Genomic DNA, 25,315 nt, shown 5'->3' with positions numbered 1-25,315 from the left:
GAATGAAGGGGAACCTACCAGCATGAATTTTTTTTATTGAAGTATAGTTGATTTACAATGTTGTGTTAATTACTGCTGTACAGGAAAGTGCTTCAGTTATATCTGTATCTATATATCTATATCTATATATACATTCTTATATATTCTTTTCCATTATGGTTTATCATAGGATATTGAATATAGTTCTCTGTGCTATCCAGTAGGACCTTGTTGTTTATCCATTCCATATACAAAAGCTTACATCTGCTACCCCCAACCTCCCACTGCATCCCTCCCCCAGGCCCCTCTCCCTTGGCAACCACCAGCCTGTTCTCTATATCTGTGATTGTTTCTGTTTCATAGCTAGGTTCATTTGTGTCATATTTTAGATTCCACATATAAGTGATATCATATGGTAATTGTCTTTCTCTTTCTGACTTCTCTTAGTATGGTAATCTCTAGTTGCATCCACGTTGCTGCAAATGGCAATTTCATTCTTTTTCATGGCTGAATAGTGTTCCATTGTATACATGTGCCACATCTTCTTTATCCATTCATCTGTCGATGGACATTTAGGTGTTTCCATGTCTTGGCTATTGTGAATAGTGCTGCTATGAACATAGGGGTGCCTGTTTCTTTTTGAATTCTAGTTTTGTCTGGATATATGGCCAGGAGTGGGATTGCTAGATCACATGGTAACTCTACTTTTAGCTTTCTGAGGAACCTCCATACTGTTTTCCACAGTGACTGCACCAACTTACATTCCCACCAACCGTGTAAGAGGGTTCCCTTTTCTCCACATCCTCTCCAGCATTTGTTATTTGTAGACTTTTTAATAATGGCCATTCTGACCAGTGTGAGGTGGTACCTCATTGTAGTTTGATTTGCATTCTCTAATAATTAGCATTGTTGAGCATCTTTTCATGTGCCTATTGGCCATCTGAAATGTCTATTTGGGTCTTCTGACCATTTTTGGATAGGGTTGTTTGTTTTCTCGTTGTTGAGTTGTATGAGCTCTTTATATATTTTGGAAATTAGGGCCTTGTTGGACACATCTTTTGCAAATATTTTCTCCCATTCTGTAGGTTGTCTTTCCATTTTGTTTATGGTTTCCTTTGCTGTGCAAAAGATGGTAAGTTTGATTAGGTACCATTTGTTTACTTTTGGTTTTATTTCTACTGCCTTGGGATACTGACCTAAGAAAACATTTGCACAATTTATGTCAGAGAATGTTTTGCCTATGTTCTCTTCTAAGAGCTTTATGGTGTCATGTCTTATGTTTAAGTCTTTAAGGCATTCTTAGTTTATTTTTGTGTATGGTGAGAGGGTGTGTTCTAACTTCATTGATTTACACGTGGCTGTCCAACTTTCCCAACAGCACTTGCTAAAGAGAATGGTTTTTTTTTTCCTGTTGTATATTCTTGCCTCCTTTGTTGAAGACTAATCGACCACAGGTGTGTGCGTATATTTCTGGGCTCTCTATTCTGTTCCATTGATCCATCTGTCTGTTTTTGTGCCAATACCATGCTGTTTTGATTACTGTAGCTTTGCAGTATTGTCTGAAGTCTGGGAGGGTTATGCCTCCTGCTTTGTTCTTTTCCTTCAGGATTGTTTTAGCGATTCTACCAGCAGGAATTTTTAAGTTGGGCAGGTTATAAAATATTTGAGTAAACATCTGCAAATAGCAGGCTGGAACAGCAATTTTTAAAAATTTGTTAAAATTTTAAAGAAGAAGCATAAAGCTGAATAAACAATATGTGAAAAACAATTTTTTTGGACACTGAGTCATTTCTGATGATCAATAATTTCATGTTTTTTCCCTTTTTTATTACGGGTAACTTCACATATATACAAAGTAAACAGGGCAGCATAAAGAACCCCGTGCACTCATCACCCAGCTTCAAAAAACAACTTCCTGCCATTCCTATTTTATTTGTACTCCCACCTACTTCCCACGCCCATCCCTACTCAATTATTCTTTTAGGTAAAATTTACAATTATTAAAATGCACAAATTTTAGCCAATTTTGGCAGATATACCCATGTAACCACATCCTTGGCTAACATGTGCTTGACCACTTGGTTTTTTTTTTCTCAGTCTTTTTCTCTCTTTGCTTCACTCTGGCTAATTTCTATTACTACATCTTTAATATCACAAATATTTTTTCTATAGTATTTAATCTTCTATTAATCCTATCTAGTGAATTTTTCATTTCATAAAATATGTTTCGTTTTTAGAAGTGCATTTGATTCTTTTTATAACTTCCACTTTCTTACTATGTACATGTTTTCCTTTAAATATTTAACTTATTTTTAATACCATTTTAATATCCGTGTCTATTAATTCCATCATCCCTATCATTTCTAGATACGTTTCCACTGACCGATTTTTGTCTTTGTTATGGGTCACATTTTCCTGCTTCTTGACTTAACAAGTAATATTTGATTGAAAGCTAAACCACGTAAATTTTATATCATGATGTGTTTGGATTTTGTTGTCTTCTTCTAGTGATTGTTGGATTTTCTTCTCTTAAGCAGTTAAGTTATTCAAAGTTAAATTCGATCTTTTTGAAGTTTGTTCTTAAGTTTGATTAGAGCAGGTCTATAGTGACCTTTACCCTAGGGCTCCTCGGGGATCTCTACTGAGTTCCTCTGATGATGAACAAGGATGTTGCACTCTGGCTGGTCAGAACTTGAAGCCCTTCTAGCCCTACTTGAGCTTTGGGAAATAGGAAACTCACAGCTCCCTGACTGATCTTTGGTCAATCTTTTAGAGTTTCACTCTATGCATGTACATCTTCATTTGGGCAAAGACTCAAGAGGAAGTTATGCATATTTCTGGGGCCCTTTTTCTACGTAACGCCCTCATTTCCAGAATTCTGCTCAACTTCCGGCTGCCTCAACCTCACTGAACTCTGTTCTTTGTCTCGTTAATTAGTCCAGACTGTCATGCTCTGCTTGGGATAGTCTTCTGATGTGGGTTGAATTGTGTCCCCCCAAAAGGTTGCTGAAATCTCGCATCCTCAGTACCTGTGAATGTGACCTTATTGGGAAACAGAGTCTTTGCAGATGATCAAGCTAAGATGAGGTCATTAGGATGGGCCCTCATCTAATTTACTGGTGTCATTATAAAAAGGAGAAAATTGGACACAGAGATAGGCATGCGCTCAAGGAAGAACTCCACATGAACGTGAAAGCAGAGATTTGAGTGATGCATCTACAAGCCAGGGAACACCAAAGATTGCCAGGAAACCACTGGAAGCTAGAATAGATAAAACAGACCGTCCCTCACAGCCCTCAGAAGGAGCTAACACTGTTGACACTTTGATCTCAAACTTCTAGACTCCAGAACTGTGAGACAATAAATTTTTGTCACTTAAGTCAACCAGTCTGTGGTACTTTGTTCTGGCAACCTAGGAAACTAATACATCCTCCCTACTTTGCAGCTCAGAATGTACCTCCAGGCAGAAAGGCAGAGAATTCACCAGGCTCACGTAATCTATTTCTCTTCTTTCAGGGATCACAGCCCTCTACTGTCTGTAATCTAATGTCTGAAAACAGCCATTTCATACATTTCTGTCCAGTTTTCTAGTTATTTATGGCAAGAGAGTAAACCCAGTCCTTATTACTCCATCATGGCTTTCAAGATTTTTTTTAATCTGCTAATTTCATCACTTTGAGTATGATGTTCCTAGGTGTTTGTTAACCTTATTGAAACTTTATGGTTTTCTCAAAATTTGGGAGATTTGATAGTTTTATTTCTTCTATGTTTCTGTCTAATTTTCTTCTTTCCATATTGGGCTCCAATTACACATATATTAAACTTTTTCCCACAGGTCCATGGAGCTCTGTTTATTTTCCTTCAGTCTTTTTTCCCTCTATTCTTCATACTGGATAATTTCTGCTGACCTATCTTCAAGTTCACTGACCCTTTCTCCTGTCATCTCCAATTTTCTGTTAGGCCCATCTAGTGAATTTTTCATTTCATTTTTTGCACATTTCAGCTCTAGAATTTGTTTCCACAGTTTCTGCTTCTCTAGTGAGATACTCCATCTTTTCATTTATTATGAGTAGACTTTCCTCTAACTCCTTAAACATATTTATATAGCTGCTTTAAAGTCACTGTCCATTCATTATAACACTTGCATCATCTCAGGACTGGTTTCTGTTGACTGCTGTTTCTATTAAGTATGGATCACATTTTTTTCTTATCTAGTGTTTCTTAACTGTATTGAGTTGGCAAAAAAAGTGCCTTCAGTTTTTAAGTAAAAACAGAAGACACATTTTTCATTTATTGAACAACATATTCACCCTTCTGTTCCACTACCTTCTGCTATTTTTCAAGCGACTTCGTAATTCCATCTTCCCAAAACTTTTTATCTTTTTGAGCAAAGAACTGTTCCAGGTGCCTTTTACAGTCTTCCAGGGAATTGAAATTTTTTTCCATTAAGAGAATTTTGTAAAGACCTAAATAAATCGAAATCCAAAGATGCAATGTCTGGTGAATATGGTGGATGAATCAGAACTTCCCAGCCAAGCTGTAACAGGTTTTGCCTGGTCAGCAAAGAAACATGCGGTCTTGCATTATCCTGATGGAAGACTATGTGCTTTCTGTTGACTAATTCTGGACGCTTTTCATCGAGTGCTGCTTTTGGTCTAACTGGGAGCAGTACTTGTTGGAATTAATTGTTTGGTTTTCCAGAAGGAGCTCATAATAGAGGACTCCCTTCCAATCCCACCATATACACAACATCACCTTCTTTGGATGAAGGTGTGGTTGGTGGTGGTTCATTTTGCTTGCCCCATGATCTCTTCCGTTCCATATTATTGTACAGCATCCACTTTTCATCACCCATCACAATTTGTTTTAAAAATAGAACGTTTTCATTACGTTTCAGCAGAGAATCACATGCAGAAATACTGTCAAGAAGGTTTTTCTCGCTTAACTTACGTGGAACCCAAACATCAAAGCCATGAACATAACCAAGCTGGTGCAAATGATTTTCAGTGCTTGATTTGGATATTTTGAGTATGTCGGCTATCTCCCTCATGGTATAACACTGATTGTTCTCAATTCATGTCTCTATTTGATCGCTGTCAAATTCAACTGGTCCACCCAACCGTGGAGCATCGTCCACGAGAAATCTCCAGCATGAAACTTCACAAACCACTTTTGACATGTTTAATCAGTCACTGCACCTTCTCCATACACTGCACAAATCTTTTTTTGCGTTTCATTTGCATTTTTACCTTTCTTGAAATAATAAAGCAAAATATACCAAAAATGTTGCTTTTTGTCTTCTACAATATTAAAATGGCTACACAAAAATTCACCAATTTTGGTAACTTTTTTTAAATGCACGCTGATATGACAGCTGTCACATACAATCTAACAAATTTGTTTTGAATGAAGTTAAAGACAACTAAGTGCTACTAGAGCCATCTAATGGGAAAAAACCATCGAACATTTTGGCCAACCCAGTATAATGAAAATTATAGATGATATACTAGAGAGACTTGGCATTCTGTTATGTTCCTATGAAGAGTGTTTGGTTTTGTTCTAAAAGGCAGTTAATTTGGCTGGGCTCAAATTCCAACTTCTGTCTTCCCTGCAGTGGGCACCGACTGAATTCTCCACTCTATTGGCAGCTTCTAGCTGATGCTCTTTTGCTGGGTTCCTCTGGGGTCTGCTAAAAAGAATTTGGACAGGACTTACATAGATTTTAAGGTTTATCTTAAAGGATTTCCCCCCTTAACTTTCCAGCTATTCTAACAGCCCCCAGACACTGTCCTCTGACATCTCAAGACAGTGAAGCTATACATTTTCCAGCAATCTGGGCCATCTGGGGATTGAGGAATTTCCTCAGGCAAAAAGCCACTAGGTAGCAAATCCCACCTGTTACAGTTCCTGGGTTTCTAGGACGACTCCCCTTCTGTTTCTGCCATTGCTTTTGGTCACTCTTCACTGCTTTCCAAGAGTTGTTGTTTCGTTTATTTTGTTGTTGTTGTTGCTGCTGTTTAAATTTTAAGACTAGTCCAACCTAGTTACTCACCATTACTGGATGCTAGAATCCCTAGTCAAGTTGTTTTGAGAGTTTTCTGGCCGAGATCTACTCTGTTCCTGTTTTGCAACATTTAAAGCATTCTCATTCACCCTCTTCTTTAATCCTTTATTTTCTTAATAACACAGTTGTTGGTACACTTCTAAAGATTCAAGACCCAGAGGTAAATTCTCTCTTAAATTAAATAAAGAAATATGTGAACATAGCATTGAATGGTATGTTCTGATTATACAGAACACTTTTATTTCCAATTCCACTAACTTGAAATTTCTGATCACTCAAACGTGAGTTGGAATGAAGTTTACCTTTATATTACCTGGGCACATGGGGTGGAGAGTGGTTGTGGAAAGAATATGTTTGGTTAGTTATTTTCATTAAAAAAAAATGAAACCACTCATTCATTCCACAAATTCTTATATAAATCAATTATTTGCTAACAACCTGTTCGTTTAATCCCTTTCCTTTCTGGAGTCCCATGACATCACATGGTCTCAATTTTTCTCCTATCCCACAGAGCCCTTTAATATCTCCTATTTCTTCTTCAATCACTGAATGTTAGAATTCTCCCACTGTCTTGTCCTGAGACCTGACCTCTTTTCATTGAAGACTCCTTCCATAAATCTATGAGACTGGTTCCCAAAATCTATCTCCAGTTCTTACCGCTAACTAACTTCCATTTTTATCTTTATCATCTCAATGGATTTTTCCATCCTTTGGTTCTGTCACAACCTTTAAAGTCAATATGCTTAAAACTAAACATTCATCTCTAGGGGTAGAAATAAGGAATAGCTTCTCTTCCTGATTTACCTACTTCTGTTAACAATCCCACTAGTGTTCCAGTCTCTTTAGCTTCTCTTCTTTGTCTCTACCCCCATCCTCCTCATATCCTGTCAGAGCTACTTTTGCAAATATGTCTCATTTCTTGTCACCTCTGAACTGATATCCTAGCTTCTCCTTTCTCTCAAGCCAGTGCATCTTGGAAAGAACCACCTTACTGATTCTTCAAAAGCCAACCTAGATCACCCCCTCATCTTCAGAAACCTGCAGGGGCTCCCAAAAGACCAGATTCTGGCCTTCAAGATCCTCCCCATTGTATCTCTCACCCACCATGCCAGCATCATCTATGTCCTCCATGTTCCAGTCAAGTCAACCAGTCATTTCTCAAAGACACATCACCAGTTTTTCATCTTTTCACCTTTGCTCATACTGTATCTTCTAGACTGCCCTCCTCTTCTACTATCTCTGCTTATCTTAATCCTGAATAACCTCCATATATAACTTCTCTTCCAGGAGCACTTCACTGGCACAATTCAATTTCACTACATATTGACCTAAACAATATAGATTGACTAAGTCTACTTTGCCCTATCTGAGAAGAAGAGGGGTGAGAATGATGAATTTGAGATGATGCTGAGAACGCTTGGAACCTAAAAGCACCTTAAAAATCATCTAATTCACTGGTTACCAATAAAAGAATCTTCTTATGCAGAAGCCTGATATGTAATTCTGCTATGAGTAATATGGGAACGGAGACCCCAAAGCCCCATCTATGCAGATTCCCTATCAAGGTTCCCCACCTTCCTCCCCCATACCTCTGCAAAACTTTAGGGCCCCAAGGAACATCAACTTGAAAAGTATTGATTAAATCTAAAGCTCTCATTTATAGATTAGAAAACAGAAGCCAAAGAGCCCTTTCAAAATCTAGAGTTCTCCTTGAGAGTCATGTACCTGTGTAACTGCATTTGAAAGTAACAAAACTGCTTTTCCTTTAAAAACTTTCTACAAAACAGATCTTCACCCGGATAGGTTTCAGAGTGAGAGGGATTACTATGAAGGCAGCCTCTCAAAGACTCAAAGTCTTAGTCACTGCTTCTCAAGAGTCTTTCTCAAATTGAGTTTCAAGAACACCATATCCATGGCAGCCCTCATGCCTCAACTAGGATCACCAAGCTAGAAGACCCTGGAAATATATCCAAGATGCAAGACCCCGATGGGCTAAGAGAGGTATCCTGGCTGTTCATTCTGGCCTCTGATTCCAGGAAAGAGGAAGGATTTTGAATGTAATTGTTATGTAAATGTACTACTTATTTAACTAAGATTTCTGGATCCTAGATAAGTAACTTTATCAGCCATAGAAAATAGCCTGTAGCTGCTACCACTCCTTTTCCTGCCTAAATAGTGTCTCAGAAAATCAGTCCTAATGGAGTTGGGAAAAAAAGACTAGAGCTAAATATGAGAGATTCTCTGGCCAAGTATCTCCTGTTTCCTTGGGAATAGCAAGGTTCTTATTTTTCAATTTGGAATCTAGTCAGCCTCACCACGCTCCATGCACACTGACCAAACGAAAGGATTCACGGAGCCAGCATCTCAACAGCACATGGTACCTCTTTTTCTTTAAAGCAGATGTGATAGGAAGACATAAATCTGTCTGTTTCAGCAAGTCTGAAAAGCTGTACTTGTTTCAAGCTTCACTTTTGAAATCATGCTATGCCTAAACAAACGTACAGCTTTCCTGCCTCTTATTAGAAAATGAAACCCACGTCTGACTCCAGGCAACATTTTTGGGCTGGAGGGAGTGGGTGCTGCTGGTCTCTGGAGGTCCCCAGTGGACTGATTTCTATACACCTCTCCCCAAGGCCATTCTCACACCCACTTCATAACGGGAGTACAGTGACACCACCATGGACCTCATGGCATATAGATGCCTAGATGCCACCAGAAGCATGTAGGGAGCCTGCTCCTTCGGAGTACCTGAGAAGATCCAGGTCAGGTGAGAGCTGGGTCAGTATACAGGGAGAAACTCCACCCTACTGGAAGCCTTGGATCCATGGCTCAAGGAGCTCTGGAAGCCCCTACTCCCTAAATGTATCAGTTAGCTACCTCACCCAACCCCTGAAAAAAAAAGAGGTTCTGCATTAAAATAAATGCAAGACTCAGTGGCTAAAACATCAATCATTTATTCTTACTGCTCTTACTTAGTTCAGCTGATCTAAACTGGGTTTGGCTGGAGTGACTTGGCTGTTCTCCACATTTCTCTAATCCTCCCCTTGAGATCATCAGGCCAGTCGAGGCATGTTCTTCTTCAGTGATGGCAAAGGCATAAGAGCACAAGCAAAAACTCACCAGGTCTCTTGAGGTCTAGGATTGAAATTGGTACCCAGCACAGCTTTTGCCTCATTTCTTTCATTATGGCAAAATATACATAACATGAAACTTATTATCTTAACCATTTTTAAGTGTACAGTTCAGTGGCATTAATTACCTTCTCATTGTTGTACAACTTCACACTATCCATGTCCAGAACATATCCATGTTTCATCCCAAACTGAAACTCATACCATTAAATAATAACAATACTCCATTCCCTCCTTCCGCCAGCCCCTGGTAATTACTATTCCATTTTCTGCTTCTACAAATTTGACTACTCTAGGTATCTCATATAAGGGGAACATACAATATTTGTCCTTTTGTGTCTGGCTTCCTTCACTTACATTAATGTTTTCAAGTTTAATCCATGTTGTCACATGTATCAGAATTTTATTCCCTTTTTAAGGCTGAATAATAGTCATCATATATATTTATCACATTTCGTTTATCCATTCATCTATTGATGGAACTCTGGGTTGTTTCCACCTTTTGGCTATTGTGAATAATGCTGCCATAAACATTGGTGTACTAATATCTATTCAAGTCCTGCTTTCAGATCTTTTGGGTATATAGCCAGAAGTGGAGTTGCTAGATCATACAGTAATTCTAATGTTTACTTTTCTTTTAGGGACCTCAATATTGTTTTCCATAGTTGCTGCACCATTTTACATTTCCACCAACAACACACAAGTGTTGTAATTTTCCCACATCTTCACCAATTCTAGTTAATTTTTTTTCTTTTTTTTTCTTTTAATAATAGCCATCCTAATGGATATAAAGTGGTATCTCATTGGTTCTGATTTGCATTTCTATAACAATTAGTGATGTGGAACATCTTTTCCTGTGCTTGTTAATCATTTGCATATCTTTGAGAAATGTCTGTTCGAGTGTTTTGCTCACTTTTAAATTGGTTGGTGGTTTTTGTTGTTGAGTTGTAGGAATTTTTCTATATTCTGGATATTAATCTCTTATCAGATCTATGACTTGTAAATATTTTCTCCCATTGTGTGGGCTGCCTTTTCACTCTGTTGTTAGTGTCCTGTGATACACAAAAGCTTTTAATTTTGATGATGTCCAGTATATCTAATTTTTTTCTTTTGTTACCTGTGCTTTTAGTGTCATATCCAAGAAATCATTGCCAAATCCAATATTGTGAAACTTTTCCCCTGCGTTTTCTTCTGAGAGTTTTATACTTTTAACTCTTATGTTTAGGTCCTTAATCCATTTTGAGTTAATTTTTGTATATGGTTTAATGTAAGGATCCAGCATCATTCTTTGCATGTAGAAATCCAGTTTTCCCATTACCATCTGTTGAAAAGACTATCCTTTCCACATTGAATGGTCTTGGCACCCATGTTGAAAATTGACTATATACATAAGAGCTTATTTCTGGGTTCTCTATCTATGCCATTGGTCTATCTGTCTGTCTTTATTCCAGTTCCACACTGTTTTGATTACTGTAACTTTGTAATAAGTTTTGAAACCAGGAAGTATGAGAACTCTAACTTTGCTGTTCTTTTTCAAGATTGTTTTGGCTATTCAGAGTCCCTTGAGATTCCATATGAATTTTAAGATGAATTTTTCTACTTATGCAAAAACAATTTTTTAAGTCATTGGGATTTTGAGAGGGATTGAATTGGGTTTGTTTTGGGGAGTATTGACACCTTAACAAAATTGTCTTCCAACCCATGAACGTGAGATATCTTTTCATTCATTTATGATTTTAATTTCTTTTTTTAGCAATGTTTTATAGTTTTCAGTGTACAAGTCTTTCCCCTCCTTGGTTTAGTTTATTCTTAAGTATTTTATTCTTTTTGATACTCATGTAAATGGAATTGTTTTCTTAATTTCCTTTTCAGATTGTTCATTGTTAGTGTTTGTTAGTGGCCAGAGTAGTCACGTGGCCAAACCTAAAGTAAGGAGGTGGGGAAGTAAAGCCCACCCATCATGGGACGGCCCTGTAAAGTTACATGGCAGAGTGAGTCCACAGGGCGAGAAGTGAAAAATTGGGTCCTATAACATGATATTCCATACTGAAATTTTGAGGGTCGACTTTAGCATTGTTTTTCCAGGGCCCTTCTTCAAAGTAGTCTGTTCCCACCTCTTCAACCTATACAACCACAGTGAAAATGTAAAAAGGCAAGGGAATGAAGGGAGTACGCAGACAAAGGAAGGAGGTATCAAGATGCCTAAGTAAAGTGTTGGCGTCTAACCAGACAAGCAGTAGGTATGGGGGAAAGGACACAAGACAGTGAGTCAGATAGAAGATCTGCCCCCCTTGATCTTGGGAAGGTCTCTTAACATCTCTGGGCCTCAGTTTTCTCCTCTGGCAGTAAGCTAGATCATCTCTTAAAGACCTTTCCTGTGTTAACGCTGCCATACTATAAAAATTCTAAAAGTGCTGCCCCCAGAACACAGAACAACGTTAGAAAATCCATTCTCTGTACAGATCCATCGGCACACACATCCATCTGTGACCATCTGTGTGTCTCACTGATCTCATCTTCTGCCTTATATCTCAGTTTTATTAGTGTGCTTTTTTGCATCCCATACCAGCTGGGATCTCCTTGCAAGAGAGAAGATAATCTTAACTAGCTTTACTGTCCCCAGAACACTAGGCACCAAATAGATATTTTTTAACTGAACTGATAGAAAACCTCCACTATCTTTAATTTTGAATGATGTATCTTGCATTTTAAACCTCCAAATAAATCTCCTCTGGAAGCTAAGTTTCTGGGGTCACAACAGCAAATTCAGCAAGTACGAATTTAGAGGTAATGAGTTTTCTCTCACAATTGTAATCAGTTTATTTTACTAATTCTATGCTACAAAGGCTTGAGTAGACACCGTATCTCAGTTTAATATTTTGGAATTTTAATGTATCAAAACAGGCTCAATGACTATGTAGTAAGTATAACATTGTGCATGTCCAACGCAGGCTTGATTGTCCGAAGAGCTGTCAGAAGGCCAAGGTTCTTGACCTATAGAGAAATGAGATCAGTGTTTAAAATTGTTTTCCTAGTCTCTGTTGAAAATTTTTGGCTTGAAAATCGCAGAGTAAAATGGAGGCAGACGTTAGACATTTACCAATTAAAGTTTGATTCCTAACTATTACTATATAGTACGTGGGGTTTTTTTTTCCCCCAACTCATTGCATTTGAAGAAGTGATTTCTTTCAGTATAAAACTGGCATAGGAACTAATTAACTTGAGAAAATGTCCAATGAGTAAATCTTAATTGCTTCATTTTTTTTTAAGTTATTACAGGGACATAGACAAAAATAGGTACTTTGTGTTCCCCAGGAATTTTTACTTTAATTGAGTGAGTTAACAGTCACCCTCCAAGCATCCAGAGCATAAAAACATCTCCCATTTGCTTGGGAATGGGAAACATAAGAAAAATGCCATGGGGAAGCCACATCAAAGGTATGGCCTCAAAACCCATGGAAACAGTCAGACAGCTCATCAGGAATGTGTCCTTATTGGCTTTATCCATGGCTTACCTCTCCTCACCTCTCCTTCTAGGCTGCCCCATCAAAGGCCACCCTACTCCCAATATCACCTGGTTCCACGGTGACCAGCCAGTTGCCAATACCACAGGACTGACGCATCATATCTTGGCAGCCGGACGGATTCTCCGGGTTGCAAATCTTAGTGGCGGGTCTCAAGGGGAATTCAGCTGCCTTGCTCAGAATGAGGCGGGAATGCTCGTCCAGAAGGCCTCTTTAGTGATCCAAGGTAAGAAACCCTTCAGGTGTTGGGTGCCAGGCTTGTTTCTTGAAGAAGAGAGTCTACTTGGAAATCTAATTTTCCAGCAGAACAAAGTGATTTCTGATCTCCAGTGGTTCTTAGAACATGCAAATGGAAGCCCAACCGTGTTGCCATAGGGTGAGGCTCTTCAGAAAAGCCACCCACCCCCATCTCAGCAGAACCCAGAAAAGTCAGTGCTGCTTTCATAGATGCGCCCTTCTGCTCATCATGTTACTGCTGCTCAGGACCAAGGAGATCTCACCATAGAGCAAAGCAAATGTGTTTCCTTTATGCTGGTTTAACTAGTAGAGAGCACACACACACACTCGCAAAGTTGCCTACTAAGAAAATACAAGTTTTCTCCGTTGAGCTGGTTTAAAATTACCTCTCGATGTGAACTACGTGGTTACTGCCCCTGCCTCGGAGAACCAGGGCTGGTGCCAGGACCGCTGATCATCCAGAAGTCTCTAGCTGCAGTCACACGCCAAGTGCCTTCCTGGCGCCTTCTCTGTGGCCTGTCCACGAGCAGACTGAGGAGTCTGCGTGGCTCATGCATTCACCTTCCAGGCACCTGGGCATGTCAGAGAGCCCTTGGGTGGGGCCTGGCATTCACGGCCCCAAGAAAGGGTTGTGAATGAGCCCAAAACAGCGGGAAAGGAGCCCAGACTGGCCTTGTTATAGAAACTACGTGAGTCTTTTGAGTTTTCCATAGACTGGTTCTACCTGTGGCCTATGTGTGATACTTGTAGGGAAAGCAAAATTCTACTGCACGTATCCTAAAATGGAGGTTTCCGTGGGAAGGGACAGAGTTCATCCCAGAATAGCACATAAGGGGGGAGATTTTCCTGAGGCCTCCACCGCCATCTCACTTTCCACACAGGAAAGTCAATGTTGCGTTCTCTTGCCAGACGGGCACTCTCTGCTGAAAACCAGAAGGCAGTGCCTATCTGCAAGATTTGTAGCACACAAATCTTTTGAGTGCAAATAAGCATTCAAAATTTACCAGCCCATTTTTTTTTTTTTTTTTTTTTTTTCCGGCACGCGGGCCTCTCACTGTTGTGGCCTCTCCCGTTGCAGAGCACAGGCTCCAGACACGCAGGCTCAGCGGCCATGGCTCACGGGCCCAGCCACTCCGCGGCATGTGGGATCTTCCCGGACCGGGGCACGAACCCGCGTCCCCTGCATCGGCAGGCGGACTCTCAACCACTGCGCCACCAGGGAAGCCCCAGCCCAGTTATTTTTAACAGCTTTCCTACCAGTCAGTCCCAGACCCCCAAATAGAAAATCCAAAGAAATGGCCTTTCTGACCGACATCATCGTGAAAAGTGAGCCTCTCTGGATAGGCTGTTTTTCTGTAAGATATACAAAGTCCAACTCCAGTATAGACTTCTAAATATGATTGTTAAGTACCTCTGATATTTTTATATCTCTTTGTTGAAAAATAAAGTCACTTTCTGGTAAACTAATGGAAGGAAAGAGTACTTTAGGAAGTAGGTTAAAAAATACGAGAGCTACAGCCACTGATGAAGTTCTATGTGCCAGGCACTGGGCTAGGCCCTGTACTTTCTTTATATCCAGTCCTCGCAGTAGCATGACAAGATAAGAGCTACTGTACTCACTTTATGGATGAGCCGGCGGAGGCCCCTGGAGACCACGTGACTTGCCTAGATCGGTGGGAAATGGAGCCTACCGCAGGGCAGAGCCTCCTTCATAACAGCATCTCATTCCTACCACACCCCACCCCACCACTCTGAAGGAACAACATGGGCATTGATGCTATCTTCTTTTCACCTCTGATCCCCCTTCTGTGATAGATTACTGGTGGTCTGTGGACAGACTGGCGACCTGCTCAGCCTCCTGTGGTAACAGAGGGGTTCAGCAGCCCCGCCTGAGGTGTCTCCTGAACAGCACGGAGGTCAACCCCACCCACTGCGCAGGGAAGGTGCGCCCTGCTGTGCAGCCCATCGCCTGCAACCGGAGAGACTGCCCTTCCCGGTGAGTGCGCTGGATGCTGCCTCAGGCCGCCCACTCCCAAGGATGGGCCTGGACTTTTAGCCAAGTTCATAGCCAGCCCTTGTCTAGCACTGAGAGAGCTACATTAAGCGCAGGTGAGGGGACCTGACGTCCTTTCCTGTAGGCCCGGGCCCGCCAGCCTCTCCACTGCACAGAAAACATCCCTCAGGATGAGCCTCCTCCCTTCGCTGTTTCTTCCCTCACTATTCAGCCAGCTAAAGGCTGCCCAGGCTTCCCAAGGGCCTGATAGGGTCTGTTCAGGGTCCAGGAGCATCCCAGGCCCTGGCAAGAGAGAAGCTCCCACACTGCAGTAAGAAGCTGGCTCTGTGGTTGGTCTGTAAGAAAAGAAACATGTTTGCAGTTGAAGTGTTTAGGGGATAGTGACTATTGGCCTATACCCCAACTCCTCCCCTTTCTTCTAGCTGTAAATACCTGTGCTCATCAGTACTCCAATTTAGTTAAGGAAATATTATCCTCTCTTCTACAAAGGGTTGCATTCTGCTAAAGTTGACATAAATTTCCATTTCCCATAGTTGCTTCAACTTTGGGTTTACAGTTGACCTTTGAGCAATGCAAAGGTTAGGGGCGCCGACCCTGAGCAGTCAGAAATCCACCTATAACTTGAGAGTCGGCGCTCCGTATCGGCAACTTCACGACAACGGATGGTGTAGTACTGTAGTCGGTATTTCGTGAAAGAAATCCGAGTATAAGTGGATCTGTGCAGTTCATACCCGTGTTGTTCAAGGGCCAACTATCCATTCTCTGCATTTGGGTCCCTTATGTAGCTCAGAATGACACCCACAGTCTCTGCCTCTTCCATCTGCCCTGAGCTTTGAGCAGCTGTGAGTCCCACCGAGCAGTACCCTTCCCCTGCCACCCAGCGTCAGGCAGCAGCTAAAGGGATAATGGATGGGGCTTGGAGTTGGCACCAGCATGGCGCCCAGAGCCCGGGGAGACTTGGCTGGGTCCTGAAATGCCCCTTTACTACCTATCTGTGGGACGTTCATCCACTACTTAGGCAACTGCTTCGTGTTTTGCCAGCTGAGTCATAAGAAGCAGCTGAAACCAGGACAGCCTCAATGAAATATGAAACACTTGTTAATATCAGCAGTTTGACTTGCTGACGGGAAGGTTTCCACGGGAATGATTAATGTCCTTTTATACCCTTCCTGAACTGTAACATAGCCCGTACCTCTCTTTTCTCAAAGCCCCCACCCCAACTCCTGAAAAATTGCTGAAATGGATATTTGGAAATAAAAGTTGATTGAAAGGCAGGCCTGACATTCACCAGGGATACGAGAGGCTGGAAGACCGCCCTTGCCAAGCTGTGTGAAATGAAGAGGAGGTCTTGGACATGCCAGGGACTTTTTGATTTGCTGTGGTGATGGTCAGAGTCAATCAGCCTTATTTACTTCTGCAGATGAAACAATGGCTGGGTCTGCTTGGGTTTCAGTGCCCCCAGCGGCTTTAAAACACCGTCTGCTTGTTTCCTAAGTGGCTCTGCTCCTGCGAGATGGAAATCTGCACGCAGTCATCTCTCTCCAGGGCTAATGGAGCAGAGGAGTTCCACCAAATTAAATAAGTCACAGACCCCGATTCAGGAGGAATTTGCTCCCTGTCCCTGCTACTTACCTCTCCTGAAAGCCAGATGTGGCGCCACTAGACCAGGAAGTGGCCACAGGCTCACCTTTGCTTGGTTTCCCCACCAGGCTTCCTGGGCACGTCAGCCCCCTTCTCTGCACACAAACAAGTGTGGCCCTCGTAGGCTGTCTGAATAACGCTGCGAAGTCCCGCTTTGACCCAGGTAGCTGTTTCAGCCACTTCATTTAGAAAAATTTTTTTCTCAGGCAGTAAAACAAATTGTTTTCTCTAGATGGAATTAAATGGCTGGAAAGCACCAAATTTTTTTCTCACTCTTTTCCCCAAACTGCACCCCCTTCCCCTCTTCTTTGAGGATTAGCCTAGGGTACAAACATCCAAAGAGAACCCCTCCACCTTTGTATACAGACCAAGGATTTCAGAGTGTTTCCCAGCTTACAGCTTGGCTTTATGAGGAAAGCCATTTGTCTCAGTCCTGGTCAGTCTCACTTCTGAGGGCCTGAATTGCAGTTAGAAGCTAACATCCTGAGAACGACTACTGTCACCACGTATACAGCCCTCTAAGAGGTGTAAGACCTATGGACTGTGACTCATGGGCGTGGGAATTGCTCCAGAAAGCTGGAAGGAACTTCGTAGGTTTCTGAGGGATTAAACAAAATCAAATGAGACGTGGGTTAAGGCGACGTAGAATAAACAGTGAGTACAAGCAGACAGAACTTGGCTGAACCGAGACCCAGACCGCCTCCAGGGTCAGGGGGCGACCCAGGTTTGGATCTGACTTCCCTGGGAAACTGTCCCTTCTCTGCCCCACACTTGGATGCCATTAGGATGTACCAGAACTGCAATGCAGCGTAACCAGCTAAAGGACTGTCTTCCCAGAATGTGTCATCTGCAAGCTCACGGCTTTTGGGGCCAATGTTAAGAAAAGGCAACTGATCTTCAGAAAACTCTTTCACAATGCGCCTTTTTAGTCAATTTCCAAAGGGTATTTGTTTCCTGTGGCTGCCACAGCAAATTACCACAAACATCGTTGCTTAAAACAAGAGAAATCTAATCTCCTACAGTTGTGGAGGCCAGAAGTCCAAAATCAAGGTGTCAGCAGGGCTGTACCCCCTCCATAAAGCTCTGGGAGAGAATCAGTTTCTCGGCCCTTGCAGCTTCTGGTGGCTCCCGGTGTCCCTTGGCTTGTGGCCACATCACTCCAACCTCTGCCTCTGTGGTCACACTGTCTCCTCATTTTCTATGTCCAATCTCCCTCTGCCTTTCTCTTATAAGGGTACATGATGGTATTTAATGCCTACCCAGATAATGCAGGACAATCTCATCTCAAAATCTTTGACTATATCTGTAAACACCCTTTGTCCAAATAAGGTAGCATTCACAAGTTCCAGGGATTTGATATAGATATCTCGGTGGGGAGGGGTGGGGATTTTCAGCCTACCACCCCAAGCATATACTGTGAAAAGAGACATGGCCCTGCAATTAGCTGCTGTGTGGTGAGAAGAGGAAGATGCATGGGACTCCTTTTCTGAGAGTGTATGGCATCGTCCCTCTCCTCAAGACTTGACCCTTTGCCCTGACTCTTCTTCCTCTTTCCAGGTGGATGGTGACCTCCTGGTCCGCCTGTACCCGGAGCTGTGGGGGAGGTGTCCAGACCCGCCGAGTGACCTGCCAGAAGCTGAAAGCCTCTGGGATCTCCACTCCTGTGTCCAATGACATGTGCACACAGCTTGCCAAACGGCCAGTCGACACCCAGGCCTGTAACCAACAGCTATGTGTGGAGTGGGCCTTCTCCAGCTGGGGCCAGGTGAGAGGGCTTTTTCTTTTTTAATTTTTATTTTTTATTGAAGTAGAGTTGATTTACAGTGTTTCAGGTGTACAGCAGAGTGATTCAGTTGTGCATACATATTTATTCTTTTTCAGATTCTTTTCTATTATAGGTTACTATAAGATATTGAGTTGAGTTGCCTGTGCTATACAGTAGGTCCCTGTCATTTATATAGGGACCATTTATTTCATATATATAGTAGTCTGTATCTGTTAATTCCAAATTTATCCCTCCCCCTTCGTTACCCTTTGTTAGCCATAAGTTTGTTTTTCAAGTCTGTGAGTCTGTTTCTGTTTTGTAAATAAGTTCATTTCTATCATTTTTTTTAGATTCCATATATAAGCGATATCATATGATATTTGTCTCCTTCTGACTTACTTCACTTAGTATGATAATCTCTAGCTGCATCCATGTTGCTGCAAATGGCATTATTTCGTTCTTTTTTATGGCTCAGTAGTATTCCATTGTGTATATGCACCATATTTTCTTTATCCATTCATCTGTCAATGGACATTAGGGTTGTTTCCATGTCTTGGCTATTGTGAATAGTGCTGCAATGAACATTGGGGTGCATGTGTCTTTTGGGGTTTTTTAAATTAATTTTTATTGGAGTATAGTTGATTTACAATGTTTTATCAGTTTCTGCTATACAGCAAAGTGAATCAGCTACACATATACATATATCCATTCTTTTTTAGATTCTTTTCCCATATAGCTCATTACATAGTATTGAGTAGAGTTCCCTATGCTATACAGTAGGCTCTTATTAGTTATCTATTTTATATATAGTAGCATCTATATGTCAATCCCAATCTCCCAGTCTATCCCTCCCCCTCCTTCCCTCCTGGTAACCACAAGTTTGTTCTCCACATCTGTGACTCCATTTCTGTTCTGCATACAAGTTCATTTATACCATTCTTTTAGATTTCACAAATAAGCAATATCATATATTTGTCTTTCTCTGTCTTACTTCACTCAGTATGACAATCTCTAGGTCCATCCATGTTGCTGCAAATGGCATTCTTTCTTTCTTTTTTATGGCTGAGTAATATTCCATTGTATATATGTGCCACATCTTCTTTATCCATTCATCCATTGATGGACATCTAGGTTGCATCCATGTCCTGGCTGTTGTTAATAGTGCTGCAGTGAACATTGGGGTGCATGTATTGTTTTCTCTGGATATGTGCCCAGGACTGGGATTGCTAGAGCATATTGTAGCTCTATTTGTAGTTTTTTAAGGAACCCCCATACTGTTGTCCATAGTGGCTGTAGCAATTTACATTCCCACCAACAGTGTAAGAGGGGTCCCTTTTCTCCACACCCTCTCCAGCGTTTGTTACTTGTAGACTTTTTAATGATGGCCATTCTGACTGGTGTGAGGTGGCACCTCACTATAGTTTTTATTTGCATTTCTCTAATATTTAGTGATGTTGAGCATCTTTTCATGTGCCTATTGGCCATCCATATTTCTTCTTTGGAGAGACGTCTGTTTAGGTCTTCTGCCCATTTTTTGGATTGGGTTGTTTGTTTTTTGTTGTTGAGTTGTATGAGCTGTTTGTATATTTTGGAAATTAAGCCCTGTTGGTCGCAGTGTTTGTGAATATTTTCTCCCATTCTGTAGGTTTTTTTCATCTTGTTTATGGTTTACTTTGCTGTGCAAAAGCTTGTGAGTTTGATTAGGTCCCATTTGTTTATTTTTGTATTTATTTCTATTGCCTTGGGAGATGGAACTAAGAAAACATTTGTACAATTTATGTCAGAGAATGTTTTGCCTATGTTCTATTCTAGGAGTTTTATGGTATCGTGTCTTATGTTTTAAGTCTTTAAGCCATTTTGAGTTTGTTTTAGCGTATGGTGAGAGGGTGTGTTTTAACTCCATCCATTTACATGCAGCTGTCCAACTTTCCCAGCACCATTTGCTGAAAGAGACTGTCTTTTTCCCATTCTATATTCTTGCCTCCTTTGTCGAAGATTAACTGACCTTAGGTGTGTGGGCTTATTTCTGGGCTCTCTATCCTGTTCCATTGATCCACTGTTTTTGTGCCAATACCATGCTGTTTTGATTACTATAGCTTTGTGGTATTGTCTGAAGTCTGGGAGGGTTTTGCCTCCTGCTTTGTTCTTTATCTTCAGAATTGCCTTGGCAATTCTAGGTCTTTTAGGGTACCATGTAAATTTTAAGATTATCTGTTCTAGTTCTGTGAAATATGTCATGAGTAATTTGATATGGATCTCATTAAATCTGTAGATGGCTTTGGGTAGTATGGCGATTTTAACAATATTAATTCTTCCAATACAAGAGCACGGGATATCTTTCCATTTCTTTGAGTCATCTTTAATTTCCTTTATTAATGTTTTATAGGTGTCAGCGAATAAGTCTTTCACCTCCTTGGTGAGGTTTATTCCTAAGTATTTTCTTTTGGGGGTTGTGATTTTAAAAGGTATTGTTTCCTTTACATTCCCTTTGATATTTTGTTGTTGGTGTAAAGAAATGCAACAGATTTCTGTATGTTAATCTTGTATCCTGCTACCTTGCTGAATTTATCAGTTCTAGTAGTTTTTGTATGGAGTCTTTAGGGTTTTCTATATATAGTATCATATCATCTGCATATAATGACAGTTTTAGCTCTTCCCTTCCAATTTGGATACCTTTTTAAGATTTCTTTTGATGTGGACCATTTCTAAAGTCTTTATTGAATTTTGTTAAAATATTGCTTCTGTTTTATGTTTCGGTTCTTTGGCCATGAGGCACATGGGATCTTAGCTTCCTGACCAGGTTTCAAACCTGCACCTGCTGAGTTGGAAGGTGAAATCTTAACCACTGGATTGCCAGGGAAGTCCCCCCAATTTAGATACCTTTTATTTCTTTTTCTTGTCTGATTGCTGTGGCTAGGACTTCCAATACTATGTTGAATAGAAGAAGTGAGAGTGGGCATCCTTGTCTTGTTCCAGATTTTAGCAGAAAGGCTTTCAGCTTTTCACCATTGAGTATTATATTGTCTGTGGGTTTGTCATAAATAGCTTTTATTATCTGGAGATATGTTCACTCTATACCCACTTTGGTAAGAGTTTTTTTTTATCATGAATGGGTGTTGAATTTTGTCAAATGCTTTTTCTGCATCTACTGTGATGATCATGTGGTTTTTGTCTTTTGTTTATGTGGTGTTATCACATTGATTTTATATGCTGAACCATCCTTGTGAACTTGGAACGTATCCCACTTGGTCATGGTGTTACGATATTTTTTATGTGTTGCTGGATTCAGTTTGCTAATATTTTGTTGAGAATTTGTGCATCTATATTCATCAAAGATATTGGCCTGTAATTTTCCTTTTTGGTGGTGTCTTTGCTAGACATTGGTCTTTTAAAGAAATTTCTCCAGTGACTCTAAGTCAGTTGCTCAGGAGAGGGATCTAAACATGGGCATGTTTTAGAAGCCACCCAAGTGATTGATTCTAATGTGCAGTCAGGGTAGAGAACCATTGTTCCAGGCCAAGAAGAGTTGAAGCCTAGCTGCTACCAGCAACTCCTTTCTCAGTTCCCTGTTGGAGGTTAACCAGAAAAGTCCCAGGTTAGCTCAAGAGAGAGAATAAATGGGGGCTCAGCTGGACGGAGGGAGGAACCACAGTAACTCTCCATTTGGAGAGGAAATTTTATGTTTTAGTTATAACTGAAAAGAAAGACCAACACAAACTGCAGGTTCTTCATTAGGAAGAGCAAACCTGAGCCGTGACACACACCAGGCCATGACAGAAGCAGCCAAGGGTGCAGTGTGCAGTGCTGTCGTCATTTCTGGGCCAGGTCATTGTTTCTGGGCCAGGTGGGACTGAACACAAGTCAGGAACTCCCATTTGTAATTAGAGGCCTAGATTTTGCCCAGTGCAGGTAGACAGGGCCTCTATTTAGACAAAGCATAGTTGTCCTATTCATCATGTGACTCCTTCTCTGTTTTAGAATGTTGTTGGCACCAAAAAAAAAAAAAAAAAAAAAAAATCTGGTGTGGTGCTTGAGGGAAATGATATAATTGTATATACTCTGTTTTTCCTAAAGTCTTGGTTCAAAACTTACTGGAGACCTACTGAGCATCTAAGAGCTGCCTGCCAGGACTGATTATCAGCTGGTACCTACCAACTATGTGGGAACCACTGTTGTGGTTTGTCAGAGGCCCGTGCTAATTGGTAGGATAACTGTTTTGATTGGTCAGGCATAATTTCCAAATGGTCAGTATCTGAAACATACCATTAAGCTTGGCCTGTGAGGACATGCCAAAGCAACCACACAGCTCAAAATTATTTGTGTAACTCTATGAAATAGTGTGACTGAATGCTTGGGGGCAGTTGGCAACTTGAACTTATTGGAACTGGTATCTACACATTACTGCATTCATGTTCCCTCATCCCAACCCTGAAGTGTGTTATTTGGAAAACAATCACTTGGAACATCCTATTAAGTTAACACACTGTGGTCATCTCTAATGAAGATGAAATGTTATTTGGGGAAAATGTGACCACAGAATTCATTTGCAACTTATAAGCCATTTGTGTCCCAGGTGAGCCTGGGAATGATGCTCAACACTGGCAAATCAATATGCTCAGCCGGAGGCTACTTTTTGGGGCCTCTACCAACCCCCCCCTTATTTCCAGTGACCTAATACATGTGCTTCTTAGTCAAAGAGGCATGAGCTCCCCCTTGCTCCCATGCCTGGGAGATATCATCTTTCTCCTACCTGGAAAAGCCCACTTCTGATAGCTCTCATTCCACCCAAGGCAGCTCTGCTTCTAGGCCCTCAAGGCTTACTGGCAGTTTGTGAAATTACAATTGGGAACAGATCTGGCTACACGTGGGAGATGTTTCTGCATTGTATCACTGAGGTCACTCAAGGGCATATACATGCACACTGATCATGCTGAGTGATTATTTTTCCTAAAAGACAGAAAAATAGGTCTTTCCTCCTTCCTTCCTCTCTAACACTCTTCACCCCCTTCTTCTTTCTTCTAGAACCCTCTAGGCAAGGTTGTCTCAAGCTTTAATGTGAATCACCTATGGATCTTGTTAAAAATGCAAATTCTCATCTAGTGAGTCTGGAATAGAGCTTTGGATGCTGAATTTTTTTTTAATGGAAGCATAGTTGATTTAGTTTCAGGTGTACAGCAAAGTGATTCAGTTATACATATTTTTCAGATTATTTTCCTTTATAGGTTATTACAAAATTTTGAGTATAGTCCCCTGTGCTATACAGTAGGTCCTTGTTGGTTATCTATTCTATATATAGTATGTGTTTATGTTAATCTCAAACTCCTAAGTTATCCCTGCCCCCTCTTTCCCCTTTGGTAACCATAAGTTTCTTTTCTATGTCTGAGGATCTATTTCTGTTTTGTATATAAGTTCATTTGTATAAATTTTTTTAGATTCCACATATAAGCAATATCATATATTTGTTGTTCTCTGTCTGGCTTACTTCACTCAGTATGACAACCTCTGGGTCCCTCCATGTTGCTGCAAATGGCATTATTTCCTTCCTTTTTATGGCTAAGTAGTATTCCATTGATAAATATACCACATCTTCTTTATTCATTCCTCTGTCAATAGACATTTAGGTTGCTTCCAGGTCTTGGCTATTGTAAATAGTGCTGCAATGAACACTGGGGTGCATGTATCTTTTCCAACTATGGTTTTCTCCGGATATATGGCCAGGAGTGGGATTGCAGGATCATATGGTAGCTGTATTTTTAGTTTTTTAAGGAACCTTCATACTGTTCTCCATAGTGGCTGCATCAATTTACATTCCCACTGACAGTTGTAGGAGGATTCTTCTTTCTCCACTCTCTCCAGTATTTATTATCTGTAGATTTTTTGTGATGGCCTTTCTGACCAGTGTAAGGTGACACCTCATTGTAGTTTTGATTTGCACTTCTCTAATAATTAGTGATGTTGAGCATCCTTTCATGTGCCTTTTGGCCATATGTATATCTTCTTTGGAGAAATATCTATTTAGATCTTCTGTCCATTTTTTCATTGGATTGTTTTTTTGATATTGAGCTCTATGAGCTGTTCCTATATTTTAGAGATTAATCCCTTGTCAGTTGTATCACTTGCAAATATTTTCTCCCATTCTGTAGGTTGCCTTTTCCTTTTGTTTATGGTTTCCTTTGCTATGCAAATGCTTTTAAGTTTAACTAGGTCCCATTTGTTTTTGTTTTTATTTCCATTACTCTAGGTGGTGTATCCAAAAAGATATTGCTGTGATTTATGTCAAAGAGTGTTCTGCCTATGTTTTCCTCTAGCAGTTTTATAGGATCCAGTGTTACATTTAGGTCTTTAATCCATTTTGAGTTTATTTTGTGTGTGTGGTGTTAGAGAGTGTTCTAATTTCATTCTTTGACATGTAGCTGTCCAGTTTTCCCAGCACAACTTATTGAAGAGACTGTCTTTTCTCCATTGTATAGTCTTGCCTGCTTTGTCATAGATTAATTGACCATAGGTGCGTGGGTTTATTTCTGGGCTTTCTATCCTGTTCCATTGATCTATATTTGTTTTTCTGCCACTACCATACTGTTTTGATTACTGTAGCTTTGTAGTATAGTCTGAAGTCAGGGAGCCTGATTCCTCTATTGGATGCTGAATTTTTAACTGAATTATTTTTATAATTCACATTATATTAGTTTTAGGAGTACAACATAATGATTTGATATTTGTATATATTTCAAAATGATCACCACAATACGTCTAATTAATATCCTTCACTATACAGTTACTAAAAACATTTTTTCTTCTGATGAGAACTTTTAAGATCTATTTAACTTCCAAATATGCAATACTGTATTATTAACTATAGTCATCATGCTGTATATTACATCTCCATGACTTGCTTATTTTATAGCTTGAAGCTTGTACCTTTTGATCCCCTTAACTATTTTACCCACCCCCTGACTATGA

At 40.5% G+C, this 25,315-nt stretch overlaps 1 protein-coding gene across 3 annotated transcripts in view; it reads left to right on the top strand.

The window, feature by feature from the left end:
* Positions 1-25,315, top strand: part of ADAMTSL1 (ADAMTS like 1) — a 1,025,773-nt gene that overhangs the window by 968,407 nt on the left and 32,051 nt on the right. For all 3 annotated transcript variants that reach the window (XM_049711047.1, XM_049711046.1, XM_004276108.3), the window contains 3 exons: positions 12,712-12,924; positions 14,751-14,931; positions 18,148-18,355. In XM_049711047.1, the coding sequence (XP_049567004.1) occupies positions 12,712-12,924; positions 14,751-14,931; positions 18,148-18,355 (602 nt within the window). The remainder of the gene's footprint in view (positions 1-12,711; positions 12,925-14,750; positions 14,932-18,147; positions 18,356-25,315) is intronic.

This window comes from Orcinus orca, chromosome 6, assembly GCF_937001465.1.
Source record: "Orcinus orca chromosome 6, mOrcOrc1.1, whole genome shotgun sequence".
In the NCBI taxonomy this organism is placed as follows: Eukaryota; Metazoa; Chordata; class Mammalia; order Artiodactyla; family Delphinidae; genus Orcinus; species Orcinus orca.
This window is presented reverse-complemented; position numbering and strand designations above follow the sequence as displayed.